Below are 20,370 nucleotides of genomic sequence, written 5' to 3'. Positions count from 1 at the left end.
AGCAGCCGCCTATTTCAACTAAAACATTTATTGGTGATTGTTGTTACCTTTTTTATAAATACCACAACTCTAAAAATCTTTCCCTTAAAGTCTACTTATAACTATCTACCAATGTTAAAATGTGAAATGTGAATTCATATCTAAATGTACTCTGCAAGTATGGTAAGACTTTGCTCGGTGTCAGTTAAATCTCACCTCCTAATTATTCAAACTGTTTTACGACATCATTCAGTAAGTTTACAATGTATGTTTGTTGGACGGAAACTTAAACCATTTCATTAGACTAGGGTCTGGTGTTGGTTAAGTATTGCAAATTAGCCGGTACCCTTATTACATATAAACTATGCTTAGCAGTTGACGCATAATGGTAATATTATGTAGAATACCTACTACATAAATTTGTTCAGTGAAAATTCATATTTAACCTAATAAAATGTTTACTTTACTTTAGTTATATTATTTATTAGACCAAATAAGTGGAAATACTATCGTGCTATAATTTTTAGACTATTTATCATATAATCCCTCGGACCATATGCCCTCGAGCGTGTGTTTCAATAAATAAATAAATAATATAATTAGATATTGCCCATTAGGCAGGTTTATAAGTTAAAATTATTACTTAAGTCCAAAATACTTTATAAAATGTAATTAATTTTTGTTAAGTTATTTAATAAAACTTGACTTTTTACTCATGGATGTATAGGTTATATTTATAATTTTAATTTTTTATTGAATAGTAATATTTAATTATATTTATTTTAAAATAATTGCCTAGGAAGTATTTCTTTAACTACTATGTCAGTTTGTAAAAGTGCAAACAAATTGTAACTTGCATATAGGTTTATTTTTTTTCCCACGTTTTTATTAACTCACCATAGGCGAAAATACGGGGGGGCTAGGGTGGGCTTAGCCCCCACCCAATGCTACACATAGCCCCACCAAACAAATTAGGTTATGCCTACAATTTTAAAATATATTTAATTTAAAAAAATATTCAGCCCCCCAAGTTAAAAATTGAAATTGCGCCTATGTAACTCACGTTCTTGTTTGTCGTTCCGGGTGGAATCTTGCAAATCAAAAAGACCTATTTTACGCCCGCCAGCAAAAATTAAGTGTGGTCCGTTTGGGCATGAACAGTGCCCACATGTGACTTGTGAGCGGTACCAGTTTCATAACCGTTCCCCTCATTACACTCTTTTTGCATTTAAATTATTCTTAACAAAATGGCTATTATGAATTTTAAAAAAAATTTAACAAAAAAAATGTTTAATAAGTAAAATAGTTAAGTGCAATTAAAAACGTAGTGCTTATAGCGCAAATGAGTATAAATTACTTAAAAAAAAACTTAAAAATATTCACTAAAACATTTATAACCTTCTCCTTTTTTGAAGTCTGTTAAAAACTTTTTAATTCGACTAGATCCTAGATACTATTAAAACAGCCCTAAAATTACAACATACCTACGTCGTAACACGGTAATATAGTAAACAGATTTTTTTGTTAAGACACATTTAATAGTATCCAATATAAGTAGGTATACACTGTTCAACAATCATAATAAAAATAACATGAATAGGTAAACGTTTGATTTTGTAAAAAATAATTATAACTCAACATTCAATAAATTGTTTATACGGCGACACAGACAATCATGTGGGTCAAATACAAATTCATTTAAACGGTAAATGTCGATGGTACAAAATGAGACGTACTAAGATTTCAGTTTTGACCCACATTCACACTCAGCACTCTCATTACGGATGTCGAGTATTGTCGACAAATAGGTAAACGCTGTATCGTATGTACCTTCACATGCTGACCCAGATTGCATACCTACGTTTTGAAGGAAATTCTAAATTCCAAAAAAAACAACAATAAATTATTTTGAATGCGTTAATGGATAATTATGAACGCTATAATATATGTAATTTTAATCTAATGTATGTACCTATTATTCATTACGACCAGGAATAACAAAATCTCAGTAGAGTATTGAGATATACCTACTTCAATCTAGATTAGAAGTTGATTTTTTTTTTAAACAAGTGTTATCACAGAAATGTGTACACGATTAGTGATAACAGCGACATTTACCGTTATCGGAGTAAGACCGGACTAGTCGAGTGGTATATAGTTAGTAGTGCCGATCACCATTAGTACCGCTCGTATCAGTTTCCATAGCGTTACGCTGAATGATTAAAATTGTATACTATTAGGTAAAACGTAAACAATTAATGTCAAATTTCACAGAAATTATTACTACCTGCTTAATAGTTGATTAAAATTTCTACATTTTCAGAATAAGTTCGACTGGTTAACAATGGTGACGGCCAACGTAAACGATAGCAACACTTACACGCCAACTGTAGTGGCCCAAATCCGATACTTATTGCAATGGTTTGGCGAATGGAGCGAAATGGAACGAGGTGACTTTTTGCCAGTGCTAGTGCAAGGATTTGGTGCCAACAACGGTTCAGTCAATGGTCTGTTACCGTTAATGGAAAGCCTTTGCACCCAAGACGGGCGTCCGTTGAGCTTGTTCAAGTGTCGTATAAAATTATTCACTGAATGGGTACAATCATGGTCCGATGACGACAAGGAGAGTTTTTTAAATGGTATCAGATCCATGGATACAGACTTTGCGCAACTTTACGAACAAAAAGTTTGTAGCTATGCGTCTGACAACAAGGAGCACTGGAATGGTCTTAACGGCGATCAACTTCATGATGTGATTGAATAAAAACATAGGTTTGACAATTCTTTTTACTTTTTCTATTCTTTGGTATAAGTACTATTTTTTATTTAGAAATAAATTGTTTAAGATTTTTACTATATTGATTCTGTTGTTTGTGTACTTCCGTGTTTTCTTATTATTTTATACATTACTTATTTGTTCTTTTAATTATATTATAAAACAAATAAAAAGAGCTGATAGTAAGTCTTAACAACAACTAGGTATGAATAAGATTAATTTTTTTTAACAGATTGCTGATGAGCTGATTTTTTTTACCAAACGTTCAAAGTAGTTGAAATAAATTATAATATAATACGAAAAAATGATTGTATCTTATGACATATTTAATTACATTTTAAAATTAAGGTTAAATTTGATAGATAGTAATGTAATATTGCCAAATTGAATTGTAGCTTATTATTTAGAAAATATCTTAAATAACACTGTAAAATAATTTACCACGTTTGTTTTTTTCTTAATCTATAACAATTATAAAATATGTAATAGTAAAACCAGCTAAAAGAAAGAACTTCGTATTACATGTCTCTATTTCCCCATAGACCTTTATTTAAAGTAGAGAAATTTCCATCATTATTAAATGTTTTAAACATGAAAATTGTTGTACTTAAACAATTGAAATTCAGTATTTTAACAATTAAACAGTAAGTCAAATTTATCCTTAATGAATAAATTCAAATTTTTTGCAAATCCCAGTATATAAAATAATAACTTTAATAATTGTATGTAAATTGAATATTTTGTTTTAAACAAATCGGCTATAATATTAAATTTACTTGATCCTACATTTATAAATTGTCAACTGATTTTTGACTTATTTACAGGAACATTGTGTATTTAATCCATAAATGCATGTATATTTTTAAATATTAAGCCATTATATTATAATGCCATCATTAAGATGTATAAACTACAAGCGGTCTTGTCTTGAGTTTATTCTTCTATAAATTATAATTTAATTATATAATATGTTTAAGCAACTGTTAATAATATAAAATAATATAATAACTATTAATATTTATGATCCTTATTAGTAATAGTATTTGTATCAAATTTATAACTTATATTTAATAGTTATTCGTTCCATTATTAATTAGTTTTCAATTGAAATGTGGTTAATGCAATAATAGCTATTGTACTATACCTATTGTATGTACAATAAAAAATTAAAATTTTTAAACATGTTTATCCTTTGATTGATCACACTTTCAAAAAGGTCTTTTTGACCCCGTGTAATCAAATAAAGGCTCATTACACTGTGCTTATTTATCCAATGTACATGTAATAGCATACAAAATTGTATATGACTAGAATAAAACAAACCATTGTTAAATAGCTTTCTCGTCTACTATTGAAAAAGAACCTATATTATATAGTATTATTAGAAACATAACAGTATTACTTATTATGTAATTTTTTTAGTTGTATAATATAGTTTATAATAATTATAAATAATATGTGTGTAAAATAAACCGTAGGCTCAATATTTATGCTATGCAATCATTAAATGTTTAAAAATAATAATTTTATTTAGTACTTATTTTATTACTATAAATGTAATACAAATTACATAGGTTAACACAGTATTGTTTTAATTATTAAATTTAATTGACTGAAAACTATACTTATTGAATAAATTATAATATTATAATGACTAAAATAGTTATTGTTTATTTAATTATTATTGTGAATTTTTTTTTTTTTGTATAGCCTTATTATAATCGTAATTTCATTAAAGTTATAAGTTTAAAAATATATTCATTTTGTCTCAAAATAATGTATTACTGTATAGTAATAGACTTGGAACATTTTTTGTTCCCAAATCATTCCTTTAATTATAATATAGAACTACACTTATATAATGGGACACAAAATGTGTTATTAATTGTTAAATTAATGTAACTTTACAAACAAATCACAATAGTATTAATTACTAGAGGTATAGTGTATACATGATGACATATTGACATGGGTTGTACACACTATAAATTATTATTTTTGACTAAAATTTAATGGGCTATTCACGGATAGCAAAATATTTAATGATTCTCCTTATACTTGTAAAAGTATGAATACTTTATTATAACTAAATATAATTGAGTAGTGACACTAAATTAATCAAGCAATATAAAATTAATATTATTATGAATTCCATAAATGTTTTTATAAATGAGTACCACCTTGTTTAGATAGCTAATCTATAATCTAAAATATAAAAAACTGTTACCATTTAACATTTCAACTTGTGTGTTAACAATAACAAAAAAAATATTTACATAAATTAGTGTACTTGATCAAACTGCAGTTCATTAATATTAGTATTATTTGTATGTGAACGATTGAGAAAATTATGAACGACTATTGACAGTTTATTTTAACTATAAATGTATACTATGATAGTAAACTTAATAAGTTGGTACAGTTATTAATATTAACGATTCGATGGTAATAATTTATAATAAATCAATTTTACAGTTATATAATGGCCGACCTTTAATGCTTGATAGACAGATAAGCATAATATTTTATGAACAGTTTTACACTACACTATACTGTAAAAATATGTGCAACTGCAGTACCACTTTGATTAGACGACATGACAATGTTCTATTTAATAATTTTATTTACAAAAACATAAGCCATATATATTTATATGAACGAGTTATTTTTAAAAGCTATATTTTTTTCATTAATAATGGACACCCAGAATCAATCTAAAAACACTAGTGAGTAACACACATTTTAACATAAATGATTTAATGTTTTTAATATTGTTATTGAAAATTGTTTTTACATTACAACGTTACAACTTTCCTACATGACTTAATAGTAGGGTACCTAGTTATATGTTGGCACTTGGCAGTCCACTGTAATATTTTATAACTTGTATGTTTTATTTGTTAATTGTTGATAGTATATTACATATATTACATTATAGGTACTGATCAACAGTTATCCTATAATACTACATATAAGAATCCATTTTTGATCAAATAAGTAAAAAACAAAAAAAACCCAATTAACGACTTAAATATTCATATGAATAAATGAAAGTAATATAAATTTCGTCTTCAAAATTGTCCAAACACTAAAACATTTTTAAAATTAAATTTTAAAAAAAATTACGAAAATTCACTTATACGAGGAAGTTTTTTCTATAGAGAAATAACCGTTGTCTATAGGTTTACCTACTGAATATTATTTGAATTTATTTATTAGTGATCCGTGTGCGAGTATCTAGAATAGACATTCGAATGAAGATGGTTAAAAAGGATGTTATGAATGATAGAGGTATATGTACTTAGTAAAGAATTTAAGTGTCTTTATTTGTAGGGCCAAAATAAAATTTTATAGACGTATCGTACGTGTCACCCAAAAATTAAGAACAAATTGACCATGGTTTTTTTTTTTAATAACTAAATTACCTTCTAATAACTTTTTTAAAGATCAAACATTTGAAAGTGAACTTAACTTAAGGAAAAATATGAAAATAAAATAAGTAGACATTAAAAATTATACTTAATTTTCACTGATTAATAAAATAATGTTGATTTTTTACTGACAACACAAATTTTAGTTCAATCATTTATTTGAATTTTAATAGGCGTGTTATTCGTTATTATGTATCATATTTCTTCTTCTTCTTTACCTTATTCACCCATATGGTCTTTTCTATCCACAAATTCTATCCGCCACTTCTTTTTTATTCACTCCATGCCTATGGGGTTTTCTTTATAAACTATTTTTAGCATTCATCAACTTGTTCTGGAATAAATGTCTCTACATTCTAGTCTGTTCTCTCCTATCAATTTTACTATTTCATTTTTTTCTCCTTACTTATTACTATATTAATTATGTAGGTATTTGTTTAACAATTTGTTTTTTTCTGGGTTGTTTGTACACATTTAGTACATTTTTTGTAGCTTTAGCGCAAAGCTAAAAAGATATTGTTCTAAAATGTTATTTTTCTATTTTTTTTTCTGTACTCTCGATATTTCCTATGGCTATACCGCTGAACCGTTTTCTTTATACAACAAATCATTTGTTCGAGAGTAATTTTATCAATCGTAGTTATATTCCTATAATTCCTACCAGGGGCGTATTTATGGGGGGGCTGAGGGGGCTTCAGCCCCCCCTCCCCGAAATTCAAGGAAATTTTTTTTAAGTCTGCCTAAGCGGCATGAGCTTATACTCTTTATCTATAGGATATAAATATTGTAGAAGTTCAGTATAGTCGTTTTAAAAACAATAAATTGCTATTTATGATTTTGTTTTTATAACACAACGACTGATGTTGTTATTATTATATTTTGGGCGGCTGATCTTCGGGTGCCAATTGTCTTCAGTCTTGTGGCAAAGCGTAGGGATAGGAGTGATCATCGTCATATTATTTCGGTTTATTTCGCGATACATGCAGTGTACACTACTATTGTAGAGCTATTATAAATAAATACAAACAATTAAACATCAGTAGTATATTTTATATTGGGGAAAAAATGTCAACGACAAAAAAAAAGATTGCTATAGCCTGTATACATATATACCTACTTATATCAATAACAAATCGAACTAATCGCAGATGTTATAGAAATAATAGAATAATATTTATGTTATATAAAAATAAAGCAAAAACAAAATGTTTTTATTTGTTTTTTGTATGGTATGTTAAGAATTGGGGGGTTTGGCTTGCCAAGAAATATTATCGAATTCATAGTATATTTTACTAATAACGTGTGTAGGCGTGTGTACAGTGTTCTGTGTTCTGTGTTTCTGTTGTGTAAAATTAATTTTATTAAAATAATATAATGAAACGAACTCAGTCATTGTTAACTTTTTTTAAAAAATCTAAACAGTCAACCGATCTGGAACGAACTGTTCCATCTTTATCAAATGTTTTCCAAGATGAAGACACTGTGGCATCTGAAACAAAACAAGCCGCTTCAAGTGTAGAAGTTGTTCTCCGGTAATTAAACATATTTTAGATTCTAAGTTTGATATAGGAGCTTATATTGAGTTTAAACAAAATTTAAGTGACGAAGAAAAGGTTTCTATTTTACAAAACGTATGGACCCCTGATTGTAAGTTTGATTTCCTATATGATACTACTGGAAAATATAAACGTAAATTTCAAACTAAATGGCTTGACACTTTTAAATGGTTGGCTTATTCAAAATTAAGAGAAGGTTCTTTTTGTAAATACTGTGTATTGTTTTTTAATTCAAGTCAGGCTGGTAAGGGTTCTCATGAGCAGTTAGGCAAACTTGTTTTAAAACCCTTGACGAAATTGAAAGATGCATTGGAAGAGTTCAGAAATCACGAAAAAAATAAATATCATAAAAATTCGTTGCTTACCGCTGATAACATAAAGGCTATTTTAGATAAAAAACAATATAATATATTGGTACAATTAAATAATAAACGAAAGGATGAAATTTTAAAAAATCGCGAAAAACTTAAACCAATTATTCAAACAGTTAGATTATGTGGCAGACAGCAAATAGCGTTAAGGGGACATGAGGATTCTGGTCGAATCTCTTTAGAAGAACCAAAAAATAACGATGGTAATTTCCGTTGTTTGCTTCGATATCGCGCAAAAAATGGTGATAACGTATTAAAAGAACATTTAGAAACTAGTGGTGGTAAATCTATGTATACAAGCTCACTTATACAAAATGAAATAATTAATGTGTTTGGGGAATTAATTCAATTAAAAATACTTGAAAAAGTATCAAAAACAAATTTTTATACAATACTAGCAGATGAAACCACTGACATATCTCAAGTTGAACAATTTTCCTTATGTATTCGTTATGTAGACAAGGACATTTTTTCAATTCGAGAAGATTTTCTCACATTTGTTCCCGTTCATGATTTATCTGGTGAAGGATTGGCCAACACGATTAAAGAAACTTAAAAAAAAAATGGGTTTGATTTAAGCAAAATGCGAGGCCAAGGTTATGACGGGGCAGCAGCAATGCGTGGTCGTTTTAGAGGTGTTCAGGCAATCATTAAAGATATGTACCCAAAAGCATTATACACACACTGTGTAGCACATTCATTAAATCTTTGCTTATCAGATGCGTCTAAATCTCTAGATATTCGAAATGCTTTTGGTATAATAAGTGAATGTTGCTCATTTTTTAACTGTTCGGCAAAACGAACTACAGTCCTTAAAAATAAAATACTAGAAATTAAACCAAATTCACAATCCACTAAATTAAAATCTTTATGTGAAACTCGATGGGTATTACGCCATGAAGCAGTTATGCTTTTTAAAGAATTTTTAGAACCCATTCTTGCTGCATTAGAACAACTGCAGAATGAATGTTCTGGAACGGATTCTTCAATAAGGACTAATAGTCTTTTACATTGTATTTGTAATTTTAATTTTTTAACATCTGTTTGCGTATCTAGTAAATTATTAAGTTATACTTATAATTTATCTAAATATTTACAAAGTAAAAATATCGATCTTTTTAACGCTCTTAAACAAGTTACCCAGGTGGTTTCTGTGTTAAATACCATAAGAGAAAACGTTGATTTAAAATTTAACGATATTTATAAAGACGCCCAAGATATTGCTATAAAGTTAAATGTTGAACCAAAAATACCTCGAACATGCAGCAATCAAAAAAATAGAAGCAATGTCCCGTTTAATAATATTGAAGATTTTTACAAAAAACTATTTTTATACCGTATTTGGACGATTTAATAATGGCATTACATGAAAGATTTTTACCTCATAACGAAACTATAATTTCATTACAATTTGTCTTACCTCGTATCATAGTTGAAAAACCATTTTTTAATTTAAAAAAAGCTGTCGAATTTTATAAAAGTGATTTACCTGGGCTAAACGACATTATAGAAGCAGAGTATGAAATTTGGCAGGCTAAATGGGAAAATATTGAAGAAAACTTAAGACCTGCAACTGCTATAGAAGCTCTAAGAGCCTGTGATCGTTTAATGTACCCTAACATATTTGAATTACTAAAAATACTAGCTATAATTCCAGTATCCACCGCTACGGCTGAACGCAGCTTTTCTACTCTTAGAAGACTTAAAACATATTTAAGAAATACAACATCTGAGTCCAGGCTAGTAGGACTAGCACTTTTATCCATTCACCAAGACATTGATGTAAATGATGATATGGTATTAGACAAATTTGCCAACAGTGGTAAAGAGAGAAATTTGAATTTAATATAATTTGTTTTACTATTATTATAATTAGTATTAATAAGTATTAATAAGAATTATAATTTCTATTTTATTATATAATATTTTGTAAGACTTGAGATTGTGTAACTAATAATAATTATATCAGAATTATAATATTACAATTTTACACTTAATTTCGAAGTCTTGTTTTTAATAGGTTGAGAAATGGGTAAGTTTGGCCAAATTTTTAAAGTTTATTTCTGGATCAGAATTTAGAAATAACTCTTTACACAGCTCTTTTACTCAATGCCTCAGCCCCCCCCCCCCCAAAAAAAATATCTAAATACGCCCCTGATTCCTACACCCCTGTGACCACATCGAGTCCTTATGCTTCGTCTCCACTATTGACTATGCTGCGTCATCACTGCTGATTTTTTTTATTTGTTGGACTTCGCCTTTCGGTAAGGATTATTTTAGTTTAACTCGAAATTTATAAATATCCCTTGTTAGTTGCTATTAACACATATTAGATATAAAGATTTCAAAAGATTATAAAACTATTAATTATTTTATCAAATCTGTTGTATTACTCGCATTTAACCGTCGTTAAACGGTAGCGGCCAGCAGGTAGACCCAAGATGAAATGTGGATAGACTACGCATTTTTGTTTTTATTATTCAGAATTTTAATGATAAGTGAATAGAGATACTGTTATCAACTACTGCATTTATTTAATTGATAAGAAAGCCAAGTCCAAGGTCCACCTTGGCTAAATCATTATATATTTATTAATTCAGTGGCCAGGCTAAATTAAAATAATATTACTAATTATTACTATATAAGACTATGGAACGCTCAACATAAATATTAAAAATATGAATATTTATGTTTCGAAGTTTCCCGTATTCTGTACCATCACAAAATAATAAAAAAAATTAACAATAAATGTATTTTATCATGTTCTGTATTTAGCTGAATATTAAAATTAAAATTAAATAATAAGTTTTTAATTATATTCATAACGTAATATTTAATATTCTGACATACATTTTTGCTTAGTCATTGGGCACTTTTACTGCTTTGCTATTGTATGAATAATCCGAGTTCTGCTCCAACTATAAAAATGGGTAATACTATTTAATTAATTAATAATTATTTGATATATTTATTATAATGTATAAAACAATGGTAGTATTTAACAATATTGTATTTAATGTATATCTTTGACTTGGGTCAGGAAGAGCTTATTTCATTTCTGGGCAGAAATAACAACAACTTGTAAACTAAAATACATTATACATTGTCCCCCATAACATTTGGTAAAATTGTTCTTATGGAAAAAAAACTTAATAGTTACATAGTGCCAAAGGGCCAAGTGAGATCTACATATACAGGTACTTAAATACAATATTGGTACATTAAAAACAAATGTGTTGTTTCCATTTTTAATTTGAGTTTTGCATATATTATCAACACCTTACATTAAAGGTTAGAAAATAGTATTGAATGGACATAGCACAAGTGTGCCCTAGTTATAGATATTAGATATATCACCTAGATATAGACACTGTACTTAAGACTCTCAGCGTTGCAGTAAACAACAGTAATAGATTTTGTATCGATACAAAAACAATGAAATATAATTTATATTAAAATAAGAATATATACTTTTCTATAATGATCAAGATAATTAATAAACAGAAATTTGATAAAACAATTATTTTTCTACTATAGCCCTTTTATTTTAGATGCATACCCATTCTATTAAAACCACTATGACGCGCTGTTTTCTGGTAGCTGCATAGAGTTTAACGTCTATAGCATATTTTTTTATAGGGTAGTTACCCAATAAAAGAGAAAAAATGTTGAGTATAAATATTTATGTTTATTTAATGTATGAAATATATACATTAAACATTTTTACCATAAACTAAATAACAACAGATAGCAAGTGAGTAATATTGAATTAATTATTAATATTTTTTTTTATAGTTAACAAGAAAAATATATTATATGGACCTGCTATTCCAAAACATATCTTGGAGAGTAAATCAAATCTAAGCCAATATTTTATTCGACTTCTTGGTCAACATGGAAATAGAATTGCAATGGTATATATGATAAAATTAATCATTGAAGGAATGTTGGTGTATTCGTTTTAAATTATATTACAGGTTGATGTTCACGACAACTCCGAAGTTACTTTTAATGGTATTTTGAACACAAGCCTCAATATTGCAAGTTGGTTAAAATATGAATGTGGAGTACAAAAATCCAATGTTGTTGGAATATTCAGTGAAAATACTATTTGGTATCCAGCTATAATGTTAGCTGTATGGCATGTCGGCGGTATTTGTGCATTATTTAACCCGAGTTACAATAAACGTAAATAGTCTACCTAATCAAATAACATAAATGTTTTTTTCTAATTTCTGACACATGTGTTTAATTTAGAGGAACTATTACATGTGCTTAATATTTCCAAACCTAAAATTATGATTACTTCTAAGAGTGGTTTAAATGCAGTCAGACAAGCTACCAATGAAATAGATTGTGTTAAGTACATTTGTCCTATTGATACAATTATAAACTTAAAAAACACCAGTGTAACAAGTTCATTTGTACCCGTTAATTATGATAATAGTCATACTTGTGTATTATTGTGTTCAAGTGGAACTACAGGCCTACCAAAATGTGTTGAATTAACACATAAGACTATGCTATTAATGACTGACGTTCTTAAGTATGTAAACTGATATTAATTTAGTATACATTTTTAAAAAAAAGTGCTATAAAGTTTAGTAAAACCTAATATATTTAAGAACATTTTGTTCTTTAATTTTTGCATTATTAAAACTACTTTTATAGTAAGATACATATTTATTTCTGATGACAAATTTTATCAAATACTTATCTATTTATATTTTTTCAGCTATATGAAATCATTTGTAAACGAAAAGGACGTTTTGATGGGCTTAGTTCCTATGTACCATGGTTATGGAGTACTGGTAATGAATTTGTGCATGTCGATTGGTAGCAAGACTATTCTGATTAAATTCTTTGAGGGAAACTTATATTTAAAATCCATCGAAGACTATAAAGTGATTTTTTTAGATTTAATATATAGTTTTTAACCCACTTACATCCAAAATTAATTTAACTATTATTTAGATTACAGTTTTGTTTGCGGTTCCGCCATTAATGGTGTATCTTGCAAAAAGTCCATTAGTGAATAAATACAATCTGTCCAGTATACGTGTAATTTATTCAGGAGCTGCTCCGTTATCTCAGGATATAGAAATAGAAGTTGCTAAGAAAATAGGCAAAGGTAAATCTATAGAGGTTCAACAAGGATATGGAATGACAGAATTGTCGATTTTGGCAACGTGTGCTGATGGAAGTAATGCTAATAATAAACCCTTACCCGGTGCAGTAGGCAACGTAATGTACGGCATGTTAGCTAAGGTATAACAGACTATTAGATCTTAATATTAGAAAATAATAGTATTTTTGTTATGTCTAAAGGTTATTGATTTGGATACTGGCAAACCGTTAGGCCCTTTTAAAAGTGGGGAGCTTTGTTTTAAAGGCCCAATGGTAATGAAAGGTTACTATAACAATTCCGAAGAAACTTCAAATATAATTGACCAAGAAGGTTGGTTGCATACTGGTGACGTTGGATACTATGACAAATACTACAATTTTTACATTGTAGATAGAATTAAAGAGCTAATTAAGTATAAAGGATATCAGGTAAAGACTTATACATTTATAGAGTAGGGGTGTGCAAACTTTTCTTTTAATCAAAGCTGGTTTATTAATTATTGTATTGTATGAAGAGAAAAAACATGCGTGTACTTATTATTCGTTTTTAGTTTTGATGCGAAGGTGAGATATCTTCTTATTTGCGGACTCATTTCTACCTCATTCTAGGATTTCTTCCCTAGAAGAGTAGAAGCTTGTGATTTTAGTAATTTTAGGTGTAGTCTTAGTGCTCAAGGTTTGAAAATTTAACTGAAGTAGGCTCGAAATATATACACGTTTTTCAAAAATCTGATTAAACTTTTTTTTATTAGAAAAAATCTGGCAAAAAAAAAATTAAAAAAATTAATATTAAAAATTTGATACCTAATATTTACTTATTGAGATTTTAGCTTTGTAACGTAGCTGAGAAGGCATATTGTTTTTTTTTTTGTGTGTGTTTGGACCTACGATATCTTCTAAGTCACTGAACCTATTTCTCCGTTTATTAGTTACAAATTTCTGCGGTATATTCTTAAGAAAATGTTACAACAACCACTTCTAAGGTGTAAAGTAAAGGCAATTTTTCCCAAAATCTTAATTTAGAGCTTGGACTGTAGTGTATACTAATCAATACATTAATGAAGATCCTTTATTGATTGCTATTTTTGTTTCGTCAGTATTGATATCTTTATTCTTTATAGCTAAAATATCGTCTATATACCAAATTTTTGGAAAATTATTACTACTGTTTTTAATTTTTATCTTAAATCTACTAATGAACTCTTTATAAAATCTACTCATGATGACTTCTGTCAAAAAAGTAATAATTTTAAATCTTTATTAGATAGTACTAAAAATAAAATAGGGGAAAATCTGGGATTTATAAAATACAGTGTGAAGAATGCGATTATTGCTATATAGGTCAGTCGCTAGACAAAACAAAATATTAGGGTTAGGTTTAAACAATGCATAAGGAACATAAAAAACCAAGAATCACACAAATCTCCTGTTGTGGATCATTTATTGAATACGTCATAGCATAAAATCAGTAAAATTACTTAAAATTGTTAAATAATTAAAAATAAACCTAATATTAAGGAGGCGATAGAAATGTTGAAAAATAAAAACAATTTGTAAATTGGAATGAGTCCATTACAAAACATTTTAAAAACACGTGTTCGCAATTATTATTCCTGGTATGACAACGCTGTATAGGTCTACAAGGAGGTGTTTGGCGGTAATCAGTCTCATAGTCTGTTGTGTATAGAGTATTTTTGTGGTTAAGGGCTTATTTAAATATTTAATTATTTTACTATAGTTTGCCTAGGCTATTAAAGCAGTATCCTGTGTTGTCTATAATTATTATATAGTAATATGTTTATTTGTTAAACAGGTTGCCCCAGCAGAATTGGAATCAGTTTTATTGACTCATCCCGATATTGAAGACGCTGCTGTAACTGGACTACCTAATCCTATAGCTGGCGAATTACCGATTGCGTTTGTGGTCAAGGCTAAAGACTCAAAACTTGGTGAAATGGATGTTGTAGAATTCATTAATAGTTGCGTCACTAATATATTTTATACAATACTAAACTACTTAAAATGGCATGAACTATAAATTTATTTGAATTTTTCTATTATGTTTATTAGAACAAGTGTCATCACAAAAACGTCTTAGAGGAGGTGTACGATTTGTAGATGTCATCCCTAAAAATCCAAGTGGTAAAATATTACGAAAGGTTCTTAAAAGTATGCTTAACAAATCAAAAATTTAAGCATAATTCATTGAGTTGTAAAGTGTGCTTTAATTAGTTTTAACTTAAATGTTATGTTTAAAATTAACAAATGGCATTCCAAGTGAGTTTTGATGTGGTGGCTTTTTGTTAATTATAATACAATTTATTTATAATTTTATTATTGTGTTTTGGAATTAAATGTATTGAAGCTAGGTGTATTTTGTTTGTTTTAACAATGAATAAATGTTTATCTAATTTTAATTTTTAAATATTTTTATCCAATCGCATTATATATTAAACGAATGATTTTTTACCTAGCAGGTATAAAAATATTTACCTTGAATGAAATGTCTCCTGACTTAGCTGAAATACTACATTTTTTCTTAATGTTTTAAAGCTTAAGACGCTTGAAGTCTTACAGATTGTAAATAGATTGATCTGACATTTTGTCTGAAATCTTAGGCAGCTTCATATCTCATTCGATGGTAGACATTCTTCCTGTTGAATAGGTAAGTTTTTACTTTCTAAGAATAAGTAATTACAGTAACCCTGTTACATCAGGGTTTAATAAACAAATATGTTCTATATGTATATAATTTTATTGTCAATCTGCCTAAAGTATTATAAAATATAGGGTGCTACCTAGTTCCGACCACATTTCTTCTTCACTTTTCAGTCTGCTTAACAAATAATTTATAAAATGATTTATTCTTAAGTGGTGTTGTATACTTAATTGTTGAAGAATACAACTCAACTTTAGGATTGATAAAAGACGTTTATTATGAAACGCTATAACAGCAATGACAAGAAATTATTTTCAATATTAGCGTACGCCGTGAAAAGTCCCCACTGCGTACACATTAATTAGTGTTATCTGAATAACCATATTAAAAATATAACAATATAACAATATACAACACCTCTCCCCTTACATTTAATTACAATTATTTACAATTATTTATAAGACATTTTAATCATGATTGAGAAGGTGTGCGAATAAAATGAACAAAGATACAACTAAAAACAATGCTATCTCTTTGTATAGTAATTTACACATAATTAATACCTAAGAATAACAAGGCTCGTGCTTATAACTAATTTAAACGAAAAATAACAATAATCGTTTTATTTTCTAAAATCTAACGACTTATAGCGATCAGGCGATCTCCTGACTCTAACCAGGCGAGAATGTCCAGTCGAGCTAGTCATAATTCTCCCGTCTACGTCATCCTCGACCACCTCCTGATCTTGTACCTCCCTTGGTTCAAACGAACTATCATGACCTTCGTCTTCGGGTACCCCCTGGTCCCTATTTGGTATTTTAATGGTTTGGTCTATGTGCCGCTTCCACGTGCCCGCCTCGGTATCTGCCTCGAACACGTGTTTACCCACGGTGTTTGATACTGTCCCCATTGACCACTTGTTATCCCCCCTTCGGTAATCGCGTACGGCCACTGTGTCTCCCTGCCTAATTTCGAGCTGCCGTTTGCCGTGACGTTTCACTTGGGAATTCTGATGATCTATAACCACGTGTATTGCGATAAAATAATAGACATTTTTGCAATAGTGTAGTACTGGTGGCTTTATTTTTCTTAAAAAAATGTTTAAGTAATTTGACCCCGGATTCGGCTGATCCGTTCGTTTGAGGATGAAACGGGGCCCCTACCAAATGCTTAATGCCGCCGATGGCGCAAAACGTACTGAATTCCGTTCCAGTGAAACACTTAGCTCCATCGGAAGTAATAACCTTAGGGACTCCAAAACGTGCAAAAAGTTCTTGCATTTTTAAAATAACAATTGTCGCCGTACATGTGCTTACCTCGAACACTTCGAGCCATTTCGAAGTCGCGTCTACTATGACTAAAAAAAATGTATTTTTGTAAGGTCCTAAAAAGTCTACATGTAGGCGCGTCCACACGTGTTCCGGCCACTTCCATGGCGTTAGCACTGCCTTCGGCGGTGCGGGTCTAACCTGCATACAACTTTCGCAATTGCGTGCCATATTCTCGATGTCGCTATCGATCTTAGGCCACCAAAAATAAGAACGCGCGATCGCCTTCATACAACTCATCCCCACATGCGTAGAGTGCAATTCTGCTAATAGGGTCACCCGGAATTTACTTGGTATAATTACCCTGTACCCCCACATCAAACAGTCCTGTTCGGTCGAGATTTCGTGACGACGCGCGTATTACGGTTTAAGCAGCTCGTTTTTATCCGCGTGTATGGGCCACTCACCAATGTTGATAGCCTAAATTACCTGAGATAAGGTTTTATCGACTCGTGTTTGTGTTTTTATTTTGACCCAATTAACGTTAAACGGGCAATCGTCATAAATAAAATTAAGACACCGCGGCGTCGTTAATTCTTTATCTGCCGTGCCTATTCTAATGCGCGATAAGTAATCCGCCGCGTTTTTCTCAGATTTAACGTACGAAATGTCAAAATCGAATGCTGTTAGTACATACGCCCACCTTTGGAGTCTATTTGCCGCGTAAACCGGTATACCTTTCTTTTCCCCAAAAATGTGGTAGAGCTGTTTGTGATTGGTAACTAGGGTAAATCTGCGTGCGTACAAGTAGTCGTAAAACTTTTGAACGCCGTATATAATTGCTAATCCCTCTTTTTCGATTTGCGGGTATTTACGTTCCCTTCTGACAACACACGCGAAGCATAAGCTACTGGTTTTTCAGCGTTGCCGTATACCTGTGCGATTACCGCGCCGACCGCAATCGAACTTGCGTCCACCATTAATTTAATTGGTACCGACGGATCGTAGTGGTCAAGTACGGGCTTAGACGACAATATTGATTTGATATTATCAAACGCGTCGCCCGCTTCTTTGGACCAAGACCATTTTGCCCCCGCTTTTAAAAGGTCGTACAATGGTTTTAGAATCCGTGCCGCGTTTTTAACGAATTTAGTATAATATGTTACCAACCCGAGGAAGCTTTTTAATTCGGACCGGTTCTGAGGCGCCGCTGCCCCCTTAATCGCGGTTGTGTGTTTATCTAAGGTATGCAAACCTTGTCTGTCTATTTTATGACCTAGATATTCTACCGCTGTCTGCAAAAAACTACACTTACGCTCTCTTTTAGCTTTTAGCCCTGCTGAGCCGAGTGCTTTTAAAAGTTGGTCCAAACGTGCGTTGTGTTCAGGCACCGTTTTACCCGATACTATGATATCATCAATGAACACTTCCACTCCCTCTATTTTTTTTGTGATACTTTCAATTGCTTTCTGAAATTCACCCGCCGATGATTTTAAACCGAACGGAACGCGTGTGTACCTAAATAAACCTTTAATCGTATTTATGGTCGTTAACGCGCGTGAATTATCGTCGAGTACCAACTGCTGATAAGCGTCCTTCAAGTCTATTTTAGAAAAATATCTCGCGCCCGCTATTCTGGCGTAAAGGTGTTCTATCTTGGGCAGGGGATATTCCGTACTGATTAACACGGGATTTATGGTAATTTTAAAGTCTCCGCACAGCCTGACACTACCGTCCCCTTTCAATATTGGAACTACGAGAGTTGCCCATTCACTGTGGTCGACGGGTATCAGAGCGTTGATAGACAACAGTCGTTCTATCTCGGTTTCAACTTTTCCCCTTAATGCTAAAGGAACTAGACGATGTTTAAAAAACTTTGGCGTGATCCCCGGTTTTACTTTTAGTGATATTTTGTATCCATTAAAAATCCCCAGCTTCTCACTGAACACGTTTGGATACTTTTTTAAAACCGTTTCAACGCTATCCTCTGCGCCGGTAAAATTACACTTTAAGTTTAACACGTTATTAATACCGAGCGTTGATAAATCATTTCTACCGAGTAACGGTGGTCCCCCGTTTTAAACAATATACACCCATATGTCGGCTTTTTTATTGTTATACGTGACGGTGAGCGCTACCTTACCTATCGGTGTGATTCTATTGCCGACGTAATCTGATAACTCGACGTCGTTAGTGACAATTACCTTTGGACCTATTAATGATTTAAACGTCGATTCGGAAATAATACTGTGCACAGAACCGGTATCAATTTCAAAGGTTATAGCCTATAGGTTTACCTTCGACAGCTAAATTAATTTGATACGCGGCTACTTTAAGCTTATCTCAGGAAATATCATTAAGTACAAAAAAAGAATCGATTAAATCTACGCAAGAATCGTGATCGCCTGACCGCTCCTTTACCGTTAAAAACTTATATTGCGCCTTATACTTAGTACCTTTATTTTGTGTACCCCTAGCTTTGCACATAGGGGCCAAATGACCTACTACCCCGCTACCCACATTACAAGAATAATGTTTAAACCTGCATGATCCGGTGTCGTGGTTGGAACGGCCGCATACTTGACACTTCCCTTTCCCGTTGGCTTGGTTACTCGTGGCCCCATTCTGGTGATGTCCACTTGTCAGCTTAACTCCATTTCGCTTCGGTGTCGTGTATACTTGACTCCCTTTCTGTTTGGTGAAGTGGAGCGCACTGGTCGTTTCCCTTGACCACTCTTTACTCGCGTTGATGTTGGCCTCCTTCGTGGTCGCCACCTCCATCAGCTTAACCAGCGTGGTTGATGCTACTGACGCATCCTCTTCCAGTAATCGATCCTGGATCTTGCCGGATCCCATTCCAACAACGAATACGTCTCGCACTACTACCTCCAGCTCTGGCCCAAAACCGCATTTAGACGCAAGTTTGCGTACGCGAGCGCCCCACTGGACCACACTTTCATCGTGGTTTTTACGAGCTAGGTAAAACTGGTGGCGGGCGGCAAAATACAATTTTTTTTGCCTCATAGTATGACCGATAACGACTCAAAAGTCTTACCGTCGGGGTCCTCGGGCTAACACAGACTGAACAGAATTTTATGCACTTCCTCCGAAATCGAGGATAGCAAAATTGCCCTCTTCTTACTCTCCTTTGTGATGCCGTTGGCGGCGAAAAAGTTCTTTAGCCGAGCGAAATATATCTTTAC

At 31.2% G+C, this 20,370-nt stretch overlaps 2 protein-coding genes and 1 pseudogene across 3 annotated transcripts; all 3 read left to right on the top strand.

The window, feature by feature from the left end:
• Positions 1–2,088: 2,088 nt before the first annotated feature.
• Positions 2,089–2,837, top strand: LOC126844455 (uncharacterized protein C14orf119 homolog). Its single transcript, XM_050582668.1, has 2 exons — positions 2,089–2,219; positions 2,303–2,837. The coding sequence occupies exon 2, from the start codon at positions 2,324–2,326 to the stop codon at positions 2,741–2,743; it is 420 nt and encodes a 139-aa protein (XP_050438625.1). The 5' UTR covers positions 2,089–2,219; positions 2,303–2,323; the 3' UTR covers positions 2,744–2,837.
• Positions 2,838–6,015: 3,178 nt separating this feature from the next.
• Positions 6,016–9,964, top strand: LOC126844791 (52 kDa repressor of the inhibitor of the protein kinase-like; annotated as a pseudogene).
• Positions 9,965–10,717: 753 nt separating this feature from the next.
• On the top strand, positions 10,718–15,657 carry LOC126844403 (uncharacterized). Of its 2 annotated transcripts, none has more exons than XM_050582578.1 (9): positions 10,718–11,043; positions 11,909–12,027; positions 12,091–12,301; positions 12,371–12,659; positions 12,849–13,017; positions 13,088–13,381; positions 13,442–13,669; positions 15,054–15,219; positions 15,311–15,657. In XM_050582578.1, exons 1-9 carry the CDS (start codon positions 11,007–11,009, stop codon positions 15,433–15,435), a joined length of 1,638 nt encoding a protein of 545 aa, XP_050438535.1. In that variant the 5' UTR covers positions 10,718–11,006; the 3' UTR covers positions 15,436–15,657. The 2 variants fall into 2 exon arrangements, with proteins under 2 accessions (XP_050438535.1, XP_050438534.1); XM_050582577.1 differs by lacking the exon at positions 10,718–11,043 and adding an exon at positions 11,190–11,310.
• Positions 15,658–20,370: the final 4,713 nt, after the last annotated feature.

Source organism: Adelges cooleyi, unplaced genomic scaffold (assembly GCF_023614345.1).
Source record: "Adelges cooleyi isolate 19-005CV unplaced genomic scaffold, UGA_ACOO_1.1 ACOO_flye_CR_arks_rails_tigmint_CR_PRNA_651, whole genome shotgun sequence".
In the NCBI taxonomy this organism is placed as follows: domain Eukaryota; kingdom Metazoa; phylum Arthropoda; class Insecta; order Hemiptera; family Adelgidae; genus Adelges; species Adelges cooleyi.
The sequence above is the reverse complement of the archived record's forward strand: the minus strand, read 5'-3'. Positions and strand labels throughout refer to the sequence as shown.

Bases quoted from the DNA above. Each gene is read 5' to 3' on its own strand.
- LOC126844455 (XM_050582668.1), top strand. From the start codon at position 2,324: ATGGTGACGGCCAACGTAAACGATAGCAACACTTACACGCCAACTGTA.
- LOC126844403 (XM_050582577.1), top strand. From the start codon at position 11,250: ATGGAAAAAAAACTTAATAGTTACATAGTGCCAAAGGGCCAAGTGAGA. The intron at 12,660-12,848 runs GTATGTAAACTG...ATATTTTTTCAG, and splicing joins TTAATGACTGACGTTCTTAA to CTATATGAAATCATTTGTAA. The intron at 13,670-15,053 runs GTAAAGACTTAT...TTTGTTAAACAG, and splicing joins TTAAGTATAAAGGATATCAG to GTTGCCCCAGCAGAATTGGA.